The sequence below is a fragment of the Eretmochelys imbricata genome, chromosome 15 (genome assembly GCF_965152235.1).
Source record: "Eretmochelys imbricata isolate rEreImb1 chromosome 15, rEreImb1.hap1, whole genome shotgun sequence".
In the NCBI taxonomy this organism is placed as follows: domain Eukaryota; kingdom Metazoa; phylum Chordata; order Testudines; family Cheloniidae; genus Eretmochelys; species Eretmochelys imbricata.
Genome location: NC_135586.1, coordinates 30,614,241 through 30,630,334, shown reverse-complemented (window position 1 = coordinate 30,630,334; position 16,094 = coordinate 30,614,241). Strand labels below are relative to the sequence as shown.

The 16,094-nt window shown below is 39.3% G+C and overlaps 1 protein-coding gene across 2 annotated transcripts in view; it reads right to left on the bottom strand.

Annotated features, from left to right (window-relative positions):
• Positions 1-16,094, bottom strand: part of KIAA1671 (KIAA1671 ortholog) — a 119,116-nt gene that overhangs the window by 52,800 nt on the left and 50,222 nt on the right. The window contains exon 5 of one of the 2 annotated variants that reach the window (XM_077835439.1): positions 433-489. The exons of the other annotated variant lie outside the window; for it this stretch is intronic. Coding sequence (XP_077691565.1) covers positions 433-489 — 57 coding nt within the window. The remainder of the gene's footprint in view (positions 1-432; positions 490-16,094) is intronic. 2 annotated transcript variants of the gene reach the window in all.

Here is a 16,094-nt window from a genome sequence, read left to right as displayed (position 1 = left end):
CACTCCTTTTACAATGGACAGAATGGAAACAACCTGCACTTCCTTTGCTGAGCATTCCCATGTGCTGGGGAATCCCTAGTCGGTGTAGCCCTGTTTTTTCTATGCCATGTTCCTCCCAGGTCTGGAATAAGCACAGCTGTCAGAGAGCTCCTTGGGAGTCTGCTACTCTATCCTGCATCAGGGCCAAGAAGAGAATCAGGGAGTTGGCTACTGTGCCAAGCTTATCTTGGCTACAGCAGAGGATCTGGCCAAATGAATCCATGGGAACTCAGGTTTAATCAAGAATCTAGTTAACTCAGTGGAATGGGACCCAATTAAAACCTTTGCAATTATGCTTATATGCATGTGCAGTCAACTTTTTTTTTTTGTATTAATTTGCTTATATTATCAACCTTTCCACAGCAGTATACCTTTCAAAGGCTTCATATCGACTATCTTCAACAGGCATATCCTGAAAAAGGAGTTGCTCAGACCTGCAGAGAAAATTCCCTGTAATTTAATAGAAAAATCGAGTGATTTTAGTGCAGCGCTGGAGACAGAAGTAGAGTATGACACTGACAGTGATGAGGAAATAGAAACCAATTCCTTTAAATAAATAAATAAAACAAAACAACCTATCTAAACCAAAGGAGCATAGTATTAGAATACATCCCCAAATCAATTATGGATAGGAAAATAGAGCAGAGTATCGGGAACAGTAGGAAATGTTTGACACGAGAGAAATTAATAGTCCAGTGCTAGAAATCAGTTTTCCTTTTCACCCTAGTGCAGTAAACACCTTTATTAAATATAGACACAGCATGTACATTGGGGAGGGTGGGGTCTTATTCTTATTTAAACAACACAAACTAAGACAAATGTATCATCCCCCATTAACTGCATCTTCAATACTTCTGAAGAACATTCCTCTACAATTTAGCACAACTCTTTGCAATGGGAGTAAGTAGCTATTCCTGGGGTAGCTATCACTTTAAATAGCACAGAATTACTGGGATTTCTTAAGACACCATAAATAAAAGGCTGAACACACAAAGCAAGAGCAAACTTTGGTAACTGCTTCAGTATAGAATTGAGTTTGTTTTATCAACAGTTATATTCTTTCTAAATAACTCATTCTGTTACTTAACTTTCCCATAATGTGGCTCGTGTGCATTAGTCTGATCTTCTAGGCAGCATTCTCTCTTACAATTTCAAGAAGTCTACACTGGATATTTTTAGGGTGGCTGTTGCATGGAGTTTAGATTAAATTTATGCACTATATGTAGCTTTACTAATTTGGTACATTTGTTCATTCTCTGAAGAGGCCATGAGCTCACCTGCATTTCAAAACATTAATGTTTTACTAGTTTTAAACATTAAAGATGAACGGAAAATGAATTAACAACATTTACTATGCAGCGGACACAGTGCTGCTGGCTAATTCAGAAGGCCTGATGAAGTTAGTGGAAATTATATATGAATATGGCAAAAAATATCAACAAGATAAAAGCTATGGTCCTATGCAAGGATACTAGGAAAACATGCAAAATTCCAACAAATACCACAGCCATACAGCAAGTGGAAGAATAAACACTTGATGAGAAGGGACATAAATCTGAAGGTTAAATTTTGACTTTTAAAAACATATATTTGGTCTCTGTTAAATTACAGCTGTGAAACATGGACATTCAAACAAACTGATAATAAAGAAACTACAGTCCCTCAAATTATGGTGTTACAGAATAATTCTGAAAATATCATGGATAGACTACATAACTAATGAAATGTACTGGTGATGACTGGAACTCAGCAAACGCTAGTCAGAGACCTTATGAAATGAAAGATTCAGCTTGCAGGGCACATTTTAAGAGTTTCAGTGGGTGATGCCAGTTTACGGGCACTGGAAAGGAAAACTGATGGCAGAACATGAGGCAGAAAAAGAAGACACTGGATGGACAACGCGATATCCTGGGTGGATCAAAAGGACTGCTCATCCACAAAGATTAGCAGAGGGTTGAACAGAATGGGCCACCATGGCTACAAACCTCCACTAATGGAGATGCCACATCATCATCATCAGAAGAAGAAACATTAAAGGAAGTTCTGAATGGAATGATAAAAACAATTTCAGTATGTAAGTGCTAGTGCAAAGATACATTCTTTGCAACAGATTCTGTCACTTTTATTCATGTTGACTGGTAGCTTAGATAGCAAGAAGCCCTGTCAAAGTCACAGAGTAAGGCAAGCCTCAAAATGAGTAGAGTGGCAGAGTCTGGCCCTTTTCAGTAAGGATGAAGTTGGATGCATTATATTTTGAGCGATCAGCTTTTAATATTTTAAAGAATGGAGCCAGCGCTTCCACTGTACGCAGTTTAGGAGCTGGATGTCAATTCTTGTACACAAACACCACAAAGACATCACTAGCAAGCAGACTTTGCCAATAAACTGAAGTGACTAGTTCAAACAGACATAGGGCAGAGAACCATCAGCAGTGGAAGGCAGATTGCAATTACTGGGCAGTTTTGCAGGAAGACTACTTTTTTAATAAGATTTTATTGATTTCTGTAGCCACTACTGTCATTACAACTCAACTTATTTACAAAGTTGAAGTACATTAATTACAAAAAACTAGGGAAAAAACAAAAATGGGTCACTCAATTTGTGTAATGCCTAGCACAACAGGCTTTGATCCCCAGTTGGGGCCTTTATGTGCTACCACAATACAAGTGATAGTATTATTAATGCACTAGTATTATACCAAACTCTAAAAAGGAGTGAATTCCAAAGGTGAGCACTCCTCAATTGAAAAAAACCCTTATCACTTACCCAAAGAATTTACCCTAGAAGTTATAGTAAGAGCCTCCCAGAAGTTCCAAACTCTCATTATTGGGTAGAAGATGAGAGAAATACATATGTGAAGGTAAAGCAGAAGCCCAGCAGGATTAGAGCTGTGTGGCATTGGGCGGGCACCACAGTGTCCATCTCAAAGAACTTAAACAAAATAGCACTGTATTATTCCTTCACAAAAGACTCAGAGGTCTATTCTCCCTGCAATGTCCACGTGTAGCTCTCATTAACACTAATGGGAGCTGGCATAAAGAGGAGAGAAGACTCCCCTCACTCTCTTAACTGGATTAAGCAGGCTTATTTTATACTGTTACATTAGGAAGGAAATATGTTTACTTGCATTAAAGATCCATATGTTTGGGAGCAACACCTTCAAGTTATGGTATTTTCCCTTAAAGATTCAAATACAAAGCTAGACACACTAAGTGATCACACTTTTTTCCTGACAGACATCTCTTTATTCTTAAAACAGGATTAAGTTTGACAAGTGTGTGATAAGTGAAAGTTCCTGACACTAATTAGCAAATACTTAGACTCCATAAACTGTATGTTCTTCCTTTCAGAATTACACGCACATAAAAATCCAACATCTTGAAAGAAATTCTAAAAGTACACTAAGTTGACGAAATAGAAGAAATTTCAAAAGTAATGCAGAGGATATAAGCAGACGAAATATGCACAAATATTCAATGAAACTAAGAAGAAAAAGATATTTTCAGTACAAAAATATTACTACAGTCAGAATAAAACGTATTTCAACTAATATTTCTATTTAATGCACCTTGCTTAGGTGTCGCAGCTAACTGTATATAATTGTCTGCTTTTCTCCAAAATATGAGAGAAATAAGTGCTAGATAACTAAGTCTAAAGACATTTCCTTGTTCGAGTGTCATTAGATGTTTATGTTGTAATAAGAACCTACTAAAATTACTAAGTCTATTTGCCACTATCCTAGGCTTGCTTGCTCTCAAAAAAACCAGAATCAAACGTCTTCCAATTGATTCTTCCCATCAACAGCGCTAGAAAGACTATAAAAAGAAATCCTGGGTACTCCTTTTCTTTTGGTCCTACTTTACACTGCCAGCTATGTTCATGGCCTGATAAACAGAAGAAAGACGTTATTAAGAATGAAAAACCATGAACTGCTTGTGTATTGGCTCTTGTGCACCCATTAATTAAACTCGACAACATTTACTTTGTCATTGTAAAGGTCCATTTATTTTCATAGAAAAGACACACAACTGACTCATTCTAAAAAGCACACTTTCTACAGCAGTGCAATACTCTGCGCTTTGCAACGTTTCTCCGCAAATTTAGAGATTCAGTTGCCATCATTGACAAAAGTGAAAAAATATTTTAAACTCAAGAATGATTCATTACTGTTCTTTGGGTGATTATTGGTATATAAAAATTCATTAAATACAATATTGTAAGTAGATACATTTACTATAGATGAGCAATAATTCTGTAAAAGTAACTATACGCAGAATAAATAATTTAGGATAATTTGTTTTTATTTATTAGACCGTTCGCATCTTTCCCCCCCAAAAAAGCTAAATCAGCAAATGAAACAGAGTTTCACTGTAGAGGACATAAAAGTGTCCAAGTAATTCAGTTCTCCCTTGCGTTAAAGCATAGCAAGTTGATGTACCTCGTTTTAATCTCCCAGTACAGAACACTGGGCTAATGTCCCTTTAAAAACAAACCGTGTATTTAATGAGCATTGCCTACTCAAAGGGAATAGAGCATGCATGTTTCATACATGCTCCAAACTCCACAGTGCACATCACTGGCGTCACAGTGCACTGCTGAGACCTATGTCATGCATCTTCCCGAGGGTTGCTGCCATAACAGAGATGTTCCTACCTATCCACTAGCTCAGCACCAGGATCGCCATGGAGCCAGACAGACTTGATACAGAAAGAGGAGGAGAGGGTGCTCCACTTACGTTTTTTTTTCCAAGTGGGGGAGAGGGAAGCATAAACCTCCACTGGCTGAGCTGATTTTTTTCCAAGACATGGAGGTTGAAATTTCCACCTCTCTTCTTACTGTCTCCATTATCACCATGTGCTAATCAGCAGGCGCTGGGGCACAATGAGGGACTTTTCCAGGGCTGGGAGCATGCCCAGTACACCTGTGTCACTTCTGGGCCAGACTTAAAATACACAATTTGAATCTTTTTCTAGTATGCAGTGGTCTGAAGTTTCCCTTTTCATTTCATATTCCACTGCATGAGGTCAGATACATGCTGTGACATACTAAACTTTGGGGAAGCATCTTGTAACCCCTATTTCCTCATCTGTATATAATTGTGATATTGCATAAAAAGCATGCCATCTGAGGTATCAGGGAAAAGGTTATGATCAGCTGAAAGTCACTGTTCTATCTAAATATGTATATCTTCAGTGCATGTGAAGTTACGAGATTGTGTTGTATGGTTGTCACTAAAACATGCTGTACGTTGGGGAATCAGCCAGTTTTTGGCTCCCCAGAGACAACAGCAAGGAAAGTCACCAATGCCTGGGCGGGGTGTCAAGCAACTATCAACTGTCACTGTCCAGCAAGGGAGCTACAATTCAATGACTCACCTGCTTGAGACCACACCGGGGGAATTGCTCAGTCTTGCCTGGGGACTCAGCAATGCCCACCAGACATACCTGGATTTGTATTCTCCAAGCACATGGACTAAGGGTATAAAACAGGACACATGGCCCATGCTTCACCTTTCTCCTGTCCCCACCTATGCTGCAAGCAACAAGGAAACTGAGAAGACTTACGACTAACAGAGGAGACAGGCTCAGGTTTCAAGGGTGAAATCTGTGTACTATGAACTGCAATATCCAGTAAAGTGAGAAAAACTGCTTAATCTAGATATTGCTCACTTATAATCATTTGGAATCTATCTTTTGTAGTCAATAAATTTGTTTAACTGTTTATCCCTTTACCAGTAAGTTTGCCTGAAGTGTTTGGTAAAGGTGCTTGCTCAGGTTTGCAAAGGCTGGTGCATATCCACTTTCCATTGATGAAGTGGTGAACCAATTAATAAATTGAGCAGTGCAAGATGGTATATTCCTGAGGTACAGTGCTGGAAGCTGGGGGGATTCGGCTGGTGCCTTTCTCTGTGTGGTTCGTGAGTGACTCTGGAAGCATTCATGCAATCTGGCTGGGGGTGGGGATCCACATGTGGTTGTGCTGAGTGCTAACAGCACCTGGAGGGGCTTGCTGCTTGTCACTAGCACAGCATAGAGAGACAGCCCACGCTGAAGAGTTAAGGGGGCACAGCTGTCCCACGGTCCCAGGCTGCACCCCGAGGATCCTGTCACACATGCATCTTACAAGTTTAGCATGTTTTGAACTACTAATAAAAAAATAAGAAAAATTAGTTAGGCATTTGATTCTTCTCAGCCAAACAGAATACATACAAATGTTCTCTTTGCCACTCTGAGGTTTCAAAAGGAGCCCATGTTTGACTAAAGGGTGGCTTTATGGCCATGATAAATACTTATGTAAATAGAATCAACTTAAACTGCACCACTACAGCAAACATCTGTAACTCAGCCACTCCCACTCAGCAATATTTTGGGAATGTTTTTAATAGTTGAGCTTGCCATTTTCACAAATGTATAAATCAACCTGTTAATTATATAAAATTTAAGCACTTTGTGGTGTAACAGGCTTTTTCACATTGTAAACAAATGTATGAAGTGTCTCTAAACACATATTCTATCAAGATTTGGCAAATAATGTATTTAACATTTGATAAATACATTTACTTCTAATGCGTCTATCTTAAAAAGTTTGAGAGAGTACGTAGCTAGGAAAGATACTGCAGTAACCAGAAGATGACACGGGCCACAGTTGCATCTTATGAAGTTAGTAGCCTAGAAATACTTCTAGTTACACACACCTTGACTCCATACTTACCTCTGTTTTATTTTTAAAATCTATTATTTTCTTAACTACATTTTCATGAAGTAACCCCAACCAAAAATAACTCTTTAGTAGTGTTTGCTCTAAGACCTAATTTTTCCACAGTACCTCTGTATAAAAATTATAAAATTAATATACTAAATCCAGGTGCTCATGGTGAGCACTCAACTGCATCTGTGTTGCCTGGAGTACTTCAATTATAAATCAGGGGGAAAAAACAACTGGAAGCACTACATTTTGAAAACGTTAACTGGAATACAACTCAGAAGTTAAAAATCAATGGAGTTTTATAATACATGAGAAGAGTAGGGGAACAACAAATAGAAGTATAATGGTATCCATTTTGTAACTAAAGGGCTTCCTGAAAAAAAAAAATCCAATTGAAGAACATAACAGATGTCAGTTTTCTCTTGGCCCAATGACCGACCATGGCCAGAATATGACCATTCATTCAAGAGCATATACATGTTTACATATCTAGCACCCATTTTTGAACAAAATGCATCACAGGGTGACTGGATTGCTCATGAGTTTTGTATTGCAGTATGAGCCTTTACTTTTAAGTCACCCATACAAATCCTGCTCAGATCAGTAACAAATGAAACCAGATACTATCCAAAGTGTGGATTCGCCATCACTCATAATTTTTAATTTGAAGATCGGATGTTTTTGTACAAGATCTGCTCTAGGAATTATTTTGGAGAAGTTTCATGGCCTATGTTACACAGGAGGTCAGACGAGATGATCACACTGGTCCCTTCTGGCCTTAAAAATCTATGAATGTTCACTGGTATATGTGAAAATTATTTTTGGCCTCAACCTAGTTCCTAGTACGTAACAGATCTCCATGTAGACATTCTCAGATGACAGAAACTGAGCCACATTAATCCTTACTGGCAGTTCTTAGAAGGCAGGGTTGAGATTAACTAACAGTGGGTGTTTGGGGAAGTCTTGAAACAACCCTATTTGTAAAAAGAAAAGGAGGACTTGTGGCACCTTAGAGACTAACAAATTTATTTGAGCATAAGCTTTCGTGAGCTACAGCTCACTTCACATCCGATGAAGTGAGCTGTAGCTCACGAAAGCTTATGCTCAAATAAATTGATTAGTCTCTAGGGTGCCACAAGTCCTCCTTTTCTTTTTGTGAATACGGACTAACACGGCTGCTACTCTGAACCCTATTTGTGTGTATGAATGAAGGCTTCCATTTCCAGAACTGTCCTGAATGAACTTCATTAGCATTAAAGCCAAACAAAAAAGCTGCCATGTGACCACATCAACTTTGAGTAAAAAGGAACAATCACAGGAGCAGAACAGAAGAACTACATGAAGGGACAAAAAAGAGATACAGCTCAAATATAACTAAGGCTAAGGTAACATGTACACATTTAACAAAACATATAGGCCACTGTCAAATAAACTGAACTTCTTCCAAAACATCTTAATATATCCCACCATTATCCTTTCCTAAGGCAGGAGGCAAAGGTAAAAAGATGCGCTTTATATAGGGTCCTGAAAGGTCAACAAAATCTGTCTTAGACATATCAAGGAGAAGAGCAAATTCCAGAGAAGTGTCACTTCCAAGAAGTATACCCTGACCTCCATGTCTAAGAACTGCTGGCTCAAGCCCAACAGTAAATCAGATTCTGAGGTGGCACGTAGGGATACTGATCAGGCGTTGTAAAGACTGTCTAGATACAAACCACACAGACCACAAATATCTTGAATGCACCCAGGGACTGCTTAGAGGCACACAGTTAACTAAAAGTGCTTCTTAGTCTCCACAACAGTCTACAAATCTAAGAGCAGTTGGTGTTGAACAAGCATCTGTAGACTGTTAACCTGAGTGAGTATAATCCTTGCAACAACCTCAAGATGTTTTCCACACATTAGTACAAACATAGCAGCAGCCAAACTTGCTGTCATTTGAGTCTCACTTTGAGCCAAGTACTGGGAAAAGTAGAGAAACTGCAATGTATGTTAAAAAAAATTAAGAACTGAGTAACACCACATCTCTCAATGGAAGCTAAATCACCCTCAGTCTCCCCTTTTGACTTCACGTACCCATTGAGCGAGAAGATGGCACACTATATGAGAGAGCCAGTGGAGCAGGTAAGACCAACACCTATCTTCAGAACCTCTCAGGGAGGAAAGGTAGCCACTGAAGTGCAATTCTATTCACTTTTGAGAGGATCTGCAGCCAAGCCAACAAAACATATATACATAAAATTTTACTTACATGCACAAAATGTTGTCATTTTATTATCATGATGCTTGTAGGAAATTAACTAGCTGATTATTGCTAACTTGTGGGTAATTTTATGTCTACAGATAAAAACCACTTAATTAACAAAACAATGATTTGAGATCCAAGTGACTATAGCCAAGTTTTGCAGCTTCTGTTTTTTGTTTGAAAATTATCTCACAGAAAATTAAGACAATGCAGTTCTTCAAGAAGAGAGATCCAATCAAGATACTACTTGTTTACACTGCATTTTGGGAGCTCAGCTTTGTTTATCCCCCCAAAAGGGGATGTGTCTTTTGACATTCCCAGGAACATTTCATAAGCAACATAGTTTAGGCCCAGGAACATCCTCAGTATTTCCTCCAAGATTTTTAAGAATGGGGCAACCCAATGTGTTCTCCCAAAAGCGGGAGAGGCTTGGAAAGAAAGGAAACAATACACCTGTGACTGCTGCTTTTGTTATAACCAGAGACCAAATTATAGATGTAGCAGAAGCAGCAGGTTTTATGGGAAAGGAATAATGGAGGTAGAAAATATGGCATAGCCAATATACTTTTGGCTTTGGATTAAACCATGGCAAATCACAGGATAATGTAAACTCTTAGCGGACAAATTAAACGTGGAATAGTAAAAGTACTACAGGAAAAAAGTCTCTCAAACATCTTAGAAATGCTTTCTGCTGAATAAAGCCAAAACTGTACATTTACAATCATAATCTTGCATTGCTGTTTGCATTGTTTATAGCTTAGTAGAAACTGGCTCTTTGGTATGACAAATGTATAGCGATTTAAGGATTCTTAGATTGGAATTTAGGGGCCATCTTTTTGTTCTGTGATTGAACAGTGTCTAACCCAATGGGGTCCTGGGGTCCATGCCTGGGGCACCTATGGTAATATAAATAATAAATTAAAAACATATTTGGGGTCCTTATATCACTTGACTGACCTGGCACAAACAACAGTTCACACACAAAAAAATACAAAACAAATAAAATAAATAAATCAATCTATATATAGATTCTGTTGATTCAAGTTCATGCTATCCAATAGTGGTCTCACACAAGGCCATCTATTCCGCTGGTTTTTATTTTAGAAATAAAGGTTTGAAATGATAATATTTTGAAATTAGAAATGATTGCTGTAAACTGAAAATTGGACTCACAATGTGCTCTGTTTAAGGTCTTGTACCCTCATGTAAACTAAAAAACTAGATTTTGAATTAGGCATTTCCTTCCAGACTTCCTTCCTGAGAAATCTGTAGTAGAACCTCTTCACCGGGCAGCTAGAGACAGCAAAGAATGTCAAGATTTTGACTGATGTCAGGAAGTTAGTGCTGCCAAAATTACTAAATCTGAAATTTTGAAGAGATGTAAACAAAGAAAAGGGAAGGACCAGAAAAGAAAAGCACCAAAGAGAGGAAAGGAGATTTCACAATAGAAGAATCTAACATTTACACCAAAAACAATTTTGTTGATCTATCATGGTGTGTCTATTCCCTGAGCTGTTTCTCTAGTTATTCTCCCTCATAGCCCAGTATCTGCTTCTGCAAGATCCAGACAGAAGTTACTGCCCCTGATCCTCAGCTGAAGCTAAGAACTGAAGTGTGTGGTCCAAGGAGGTGAAGGTTATTTTAAGTCACCTTTCCACTCCCTGATTCTGAGACTTCTCTGTGCTAGGTTAGACCTCTAGTGCAATTTAGCACTACTGCAATGATACATGTGTGCTCTAGCTGCATGAAGGGGGAAGTATAGGAAATACTGAGACTGTCACCTGTGGATTGCCCTAGGCTAGAAAATCTTTTAAGAGACAAGTAAGCCTAAATTAAATCATTAGAGCATTGTGAAGCTTCCTGGTGGCTGGGGAGGACCTGGCCCATCATGCAGTGTTTGTTACATCAGTCTGTGGCCATGGAAATTGAATTACAAACTCTGCATGAAAACATGTCTGCAGGGTTCCACAGGAGATAAAAGAGAAATCACTGATTTCAGTATAAAATAATTAGCAAATATGGAAAAATAAAACTATGGAAAAGAAGCATCCAGTCTAATCCTTTAAGTATGATGTACTTGAAAAATTATTAAAATTCTTCAAAATGGTACCATGAGGCAACTCACATAGCAAGAAAACACACACGTGATCATTTCACAGATCAGCCTGTCATCTCCTAATGCACTGTAATATATTTTAATAGGTATTCTATGAGGAAGGTCCAGAGATTTTCATGGAAGGGATTGGCACAAAGGGAAGGAGTGGATACATTTTTTTTTAAGATAAAAATTATTACTGCACAGTCTTCCACTTCACCCAAACTACTTTTGGGGGCATTGGTATTCTTAGATAAACTGTAATTTCAGCTATGTAGTTCACCTTCAGTTTTGCAAGTTCCTTGGTGTCTTGTACAACACTGAGCATTCAATCAGCATTATACTGCAATGGAACACAAGAATTCAACTCCACCTAGAAAGAATTGGGTGCCAGTCTGTGGACAGCTAGCTCCCAAACTAGTAAGCAAAAGCTTATCTTCATTGTCATTTGAAAGTACACCACAAAAAGTATCAACAGCAAACTTACACAACCACTGTAAAAATGATTAACAACTAATCCATTTATGTTGGATTACACACAGTTTTAACTACATTGGTATTTAATAAAAATTTGTAAGTGATTTCATGGAGTTACTAAAATAAATTCCAATTTCATAGAATCATAAAATATCAGGATTGGAAGGGACCTCAGGAGGTCATCTAGTCCAACCCCCTGCTCAAAGCAGGACCAATCCCCTATTAAATCATCCCAGCCAGGGCTTTGTCAAGCCTGACCTTAAAAACTTCTAAGGAAGGAGATTCCACCACCTCCCAAGGTAATGCATTCCAGTGTTTCACCACCCTCCTAGTGAAAAAGTTTTTCCTAATATCCAACCTAAACCTCCCCCACTGCAACTTGAGACCATTACTCCTCGTTTTGTCATCCGCTACCACTGAGAACAGTCTAGAGCCATCCTCTTTGGAACCCCCTTTCAGGTAGTTGAAAGCAGCTATCAAATCCCCCCTCATTCTTCTCTTCCGCAGACTAAACAATCCCAGTTCCCTCAGCCTCTCCTTATAAGTCATGTGTTCCAGTCCCCTAATCAATTTTGTTGCCCTCCGCTGGACGCTTTCCAATTTTTCCACATCCTTCTTGTAGTGTGGGGCCCAAAACTGAACACAGTTCTCCAGATGAGGCCTCACCAGTGTCAACTAGAGGGGAACGATCACGTCCCTCAATCTGCTGGCAATGCCCCTACTTATACATCCCAAAATGCCATTGGTCTTCTTGGCAACAAGGGCACACTGTTGACTCATATCCAGCTTCTTGTCCACTGTAACTCCTAGGTCCTTTTCTGCAGAACTGCTGCCTAGCCATTCGGTCGCTAGTCTGTAGCGGTGCATGGGATTCTTCCGTCCTAAGTGCAGGACTCTGCACTTGTCCTTGTTGAACCTCATCAGATTTCTTTTGGCCCAATCCTCTCATTTGTCTAGGGCCCTCTGTATCCTATCCCTACCCTCCAGCGTATCTATCTCTCCTCCCAGTTTAGTTTTCATCTGCAAACTTGCTGAGGGTGCAATCCACACCATCCTCTAGATCGTTAATGAAGATATTGAACAAAACCAGCCCCACGACCGACCCTTGGGGCACTCCACTTGATACCGGCTGCCAACTAGACATGGAGCCATTGATCACTACCCGTTCAGCCCGAAAATCTAGCCAGCTTTCTATCCACCTTATTGTCCATTCATCCAGCCCATACTTCTTTAACTTACTGGCAAGAGTACTGTGGGAGACCATGTCAAAAGCTTTGCTAAAGTCAAGGAACAACATGTCCACTGCTTTTCCCTCATCCACAGAGCCAGTTATCTCATCATAGAAGGCAATTAGATTAGTCAGGCATGACTTGCCCTTGGTGAAACCATGCTGACTGTTCCTGATCACTTTCCTCTCCTCTAAGTGCTTCAAAATTGATTCCTTGAGGACCTGCTCCATTATTTTTCCGGGGACTGAGATGAGGCTGACTGGCCTGTAGTTCCCAGCATCCTCCTCCTTCCCTTTTTTAAAGATGGGCACTACATTAGCCTTTTTCCAGTCGTCCGGGACCTCCTCCGCTCGCCATGGGTTTTCAAAGATAATGGTCAATGGCTTTGCAATCACATCCGCCAACTCCTTTAGCACTCTCGTATGCAGCGCATCCGGCCCCATGGACTTGTGCTTGTCCAGCTTTCCTAAATAGTCCCGAACTACTTCTTTCTTCACAGAGAACTGGTCACCTCCTCCCCATGCTGTGCTGCCCAGTGCAGCAGTCTGGGAGCTGACCTTGTTCATGAAGACAGAGGCAATAAAAAGCATTGAGTACATTAGCTTTTTCCACATCCTCTGTCACTAGGTTGCCTCCCTCATTCAGTAAGGGGGCCACACTTTCCTTGACTTTCTTCTTATTGCTAACATACCTGAAGCAACCCTTCTTGTTACTCTTAACATCTCTTTCTAGCTGCACCTCCAGGTGTGATTTGGCCTTCCTAATTTCACTCCTGCATGCCCGAGCAATATTCAGCCCTAGTCAGAAAGGTAAAATTGCTGTGAAAGTCCAGCCAGATACTGAATCATACTGAATATAAACTCTATTATGTAGGGACTTTTATTTTTAAGAATTGTTTTAGGATGACAACAATCAAAACGAAGCTTGTAATTCTAAGTCCCTATATCCCTAGGCTATTTTGGTTAAACTGAATCATGCAAATGCTTAACTTTGAAAATATTGATATTATTTCAGTTAAACTACTCACATACTTAAAGTTAAACACATACATAAATGTTTGCAGGATTCAGACCTAAAGTGGCTCTGGTGCCTACCTGCATGAGCAGTAAGTTCAAAGGCCACCCTACCTTTCAGGAAGATTTTCTACGCTGTAAGCAGTGGGAAGTTTTGCTGTGTTACTTCTAAATGACCTGTTAAGCAAGAGGCAGACTCCATTCCTTTCTATTTCTGAAACCATATATTTGTATCACTTTCTCATGATAATTTTACATTGTTTTTCATTTTGACAACTCTAATTGTGTATTGTCACAATTTCCCATGAGGTGCATCCCCCCCGGCCCATTACATTTGTTTCCAACTAAACTTGCCTCTTTCCTGCTTTTGTGCTTCTTTGACAACACATCTTTTTCAGTTTCTTTACCTGAGCTGCCAAACAGTAAATGAATAACAAGTCAGACCAATAAAGTTTTTTAGTTTTATTGCTGATGAAATATTAGCAGGATTTGTGTGTGCAGATGCCACACCTTTCTGAGGAATGCATGCTTTACATAAAGCACATGATGAACAAATCCTAATTAGCCCCCATCAACTCTATCCATGCCTCTAGGCTTTAAGTTCACATGATAGGGCCATTCATGGTTTATCTAGACACTAGAAATGAAGGGCTTGATCCTGCTCCCATTGAAATCAAGGTAAAACTCCCTTCTTTCAATGGTGCAAAAGCAAGCCCTAAATCAGAAGTCTGCTTTACAATTTGTTGAACTATTCTTTAAATGTTTGTAGCCATTTATTAAATTCCTTCCCAATAAAAACATATGTTTAAAAGTGACTTGGCTCATTTAACCATTAGAATGAGCTGGGTGTTCTACCTTTTCTTTTAGTTCACTAGGAAAAGAGCAGTTGGAAGTACCTGAAACCTTGTGGCTTTACAATGCATAGATACAGATTATGAACTACAGAGGTTTACCTTTTGCCCAAACATTTTATGGTGATTTGTCAACTAAGCCTGGCAGAAATCTGCTAGGTAGGAACAAGAGCAGGATCCCCAATCGCCATACCGCTTCAGAGTCTCAATTTGACCTTTTATGGGGCCTGGAGAATTCTTATCCCCTCATATGCATAAAAAACTCTTCCCTATGCAGTATGCATTTCTCTTATCACCTTGTCTTGTTGGTTATTTAACAAGAAAGTGTGCATTTTCTGAAGATAACCCCACAAAAGAAAAAGACATTTAATCAAAAAATGGTTCCACCTGACCCAAAGTCATAGTGTATGGAGAGCAAGCCAGATCATCCTCACATGCTCTCATTAAATTATGCCCTGAAGATTCCAGTGTGGGCCATAAATTCTGTATTTCATAATACTAAAAAATTAAATTATTATGTAAGAACAAACAAGCTTTTAGTCCCTTATTGGCCAATATTATTGGTTTACTATTAGCTGCAAGGTGATAGCATCTTGATTCTTTTTACCAGTCTACATTAATTATTTCACCTAAAACACTGTCATTAAAAATGAAAAGAACAGATGTACACATCAAGTAAGAAGCTACATTGGGCAAATGTGTTCCCCATCTGCATACCAAATACAAAGCAGCTTCGGACTAACTTTTGCCAATTACAGACTAGATCTTTGTCCTATCTTAGTTTTAAGAGAACACCAAAGTTAGTTTTTTGTCAAAAACTTGTATAAATTATCTTTGACCAATGAGAGTTAATGGAAATTTCTATTTACACTACAGAAAAAGCCCAGCTCATTTACAAACAGGCAACATTACCAGTGTTTTGGAAAATATTTTTAAACTGAAAAGCTGACATGACACAGATCACTGTTCCTGGCCAAGATGCTGCTGTGAAAAACTTCCTTAATTTTTATCATAAAAGTTATCTACCTTTAGAGAACTAAAAAGGGGGCATTGCTTACAAGGTCTGGTGGCTCTGAACTGGCTTGCCTCTTCCTCAGGGAGGAGAACCTCTGCTGACTCCGCACTGAAAACCTTCGAAATGATTCTCTGCTCCGGGATGCAAAATGCCTGAAGGAGGAGGTTCGCTTGAAGGGAGTTCTGCTTCCACCCTCCCCGCTAGTCCGTTCATGAGCAACTGCAGTTGTGACTAAATTTAGTGCCTCCTGTAAGGATCTACGCACTGTCCCCATCCACTGGGTCATGTGAGTTTGTGCCACTGTCAGTTTGTCTCCAAGGTAATCCATTGTTCCAGGGGGGGGAAAAAAAAAAGAGGGGATCAATATTCAATGTCAATTTATTCTTTTTAATTCTCTATACTCCTCACAGCGCTGTTTGTTTTGC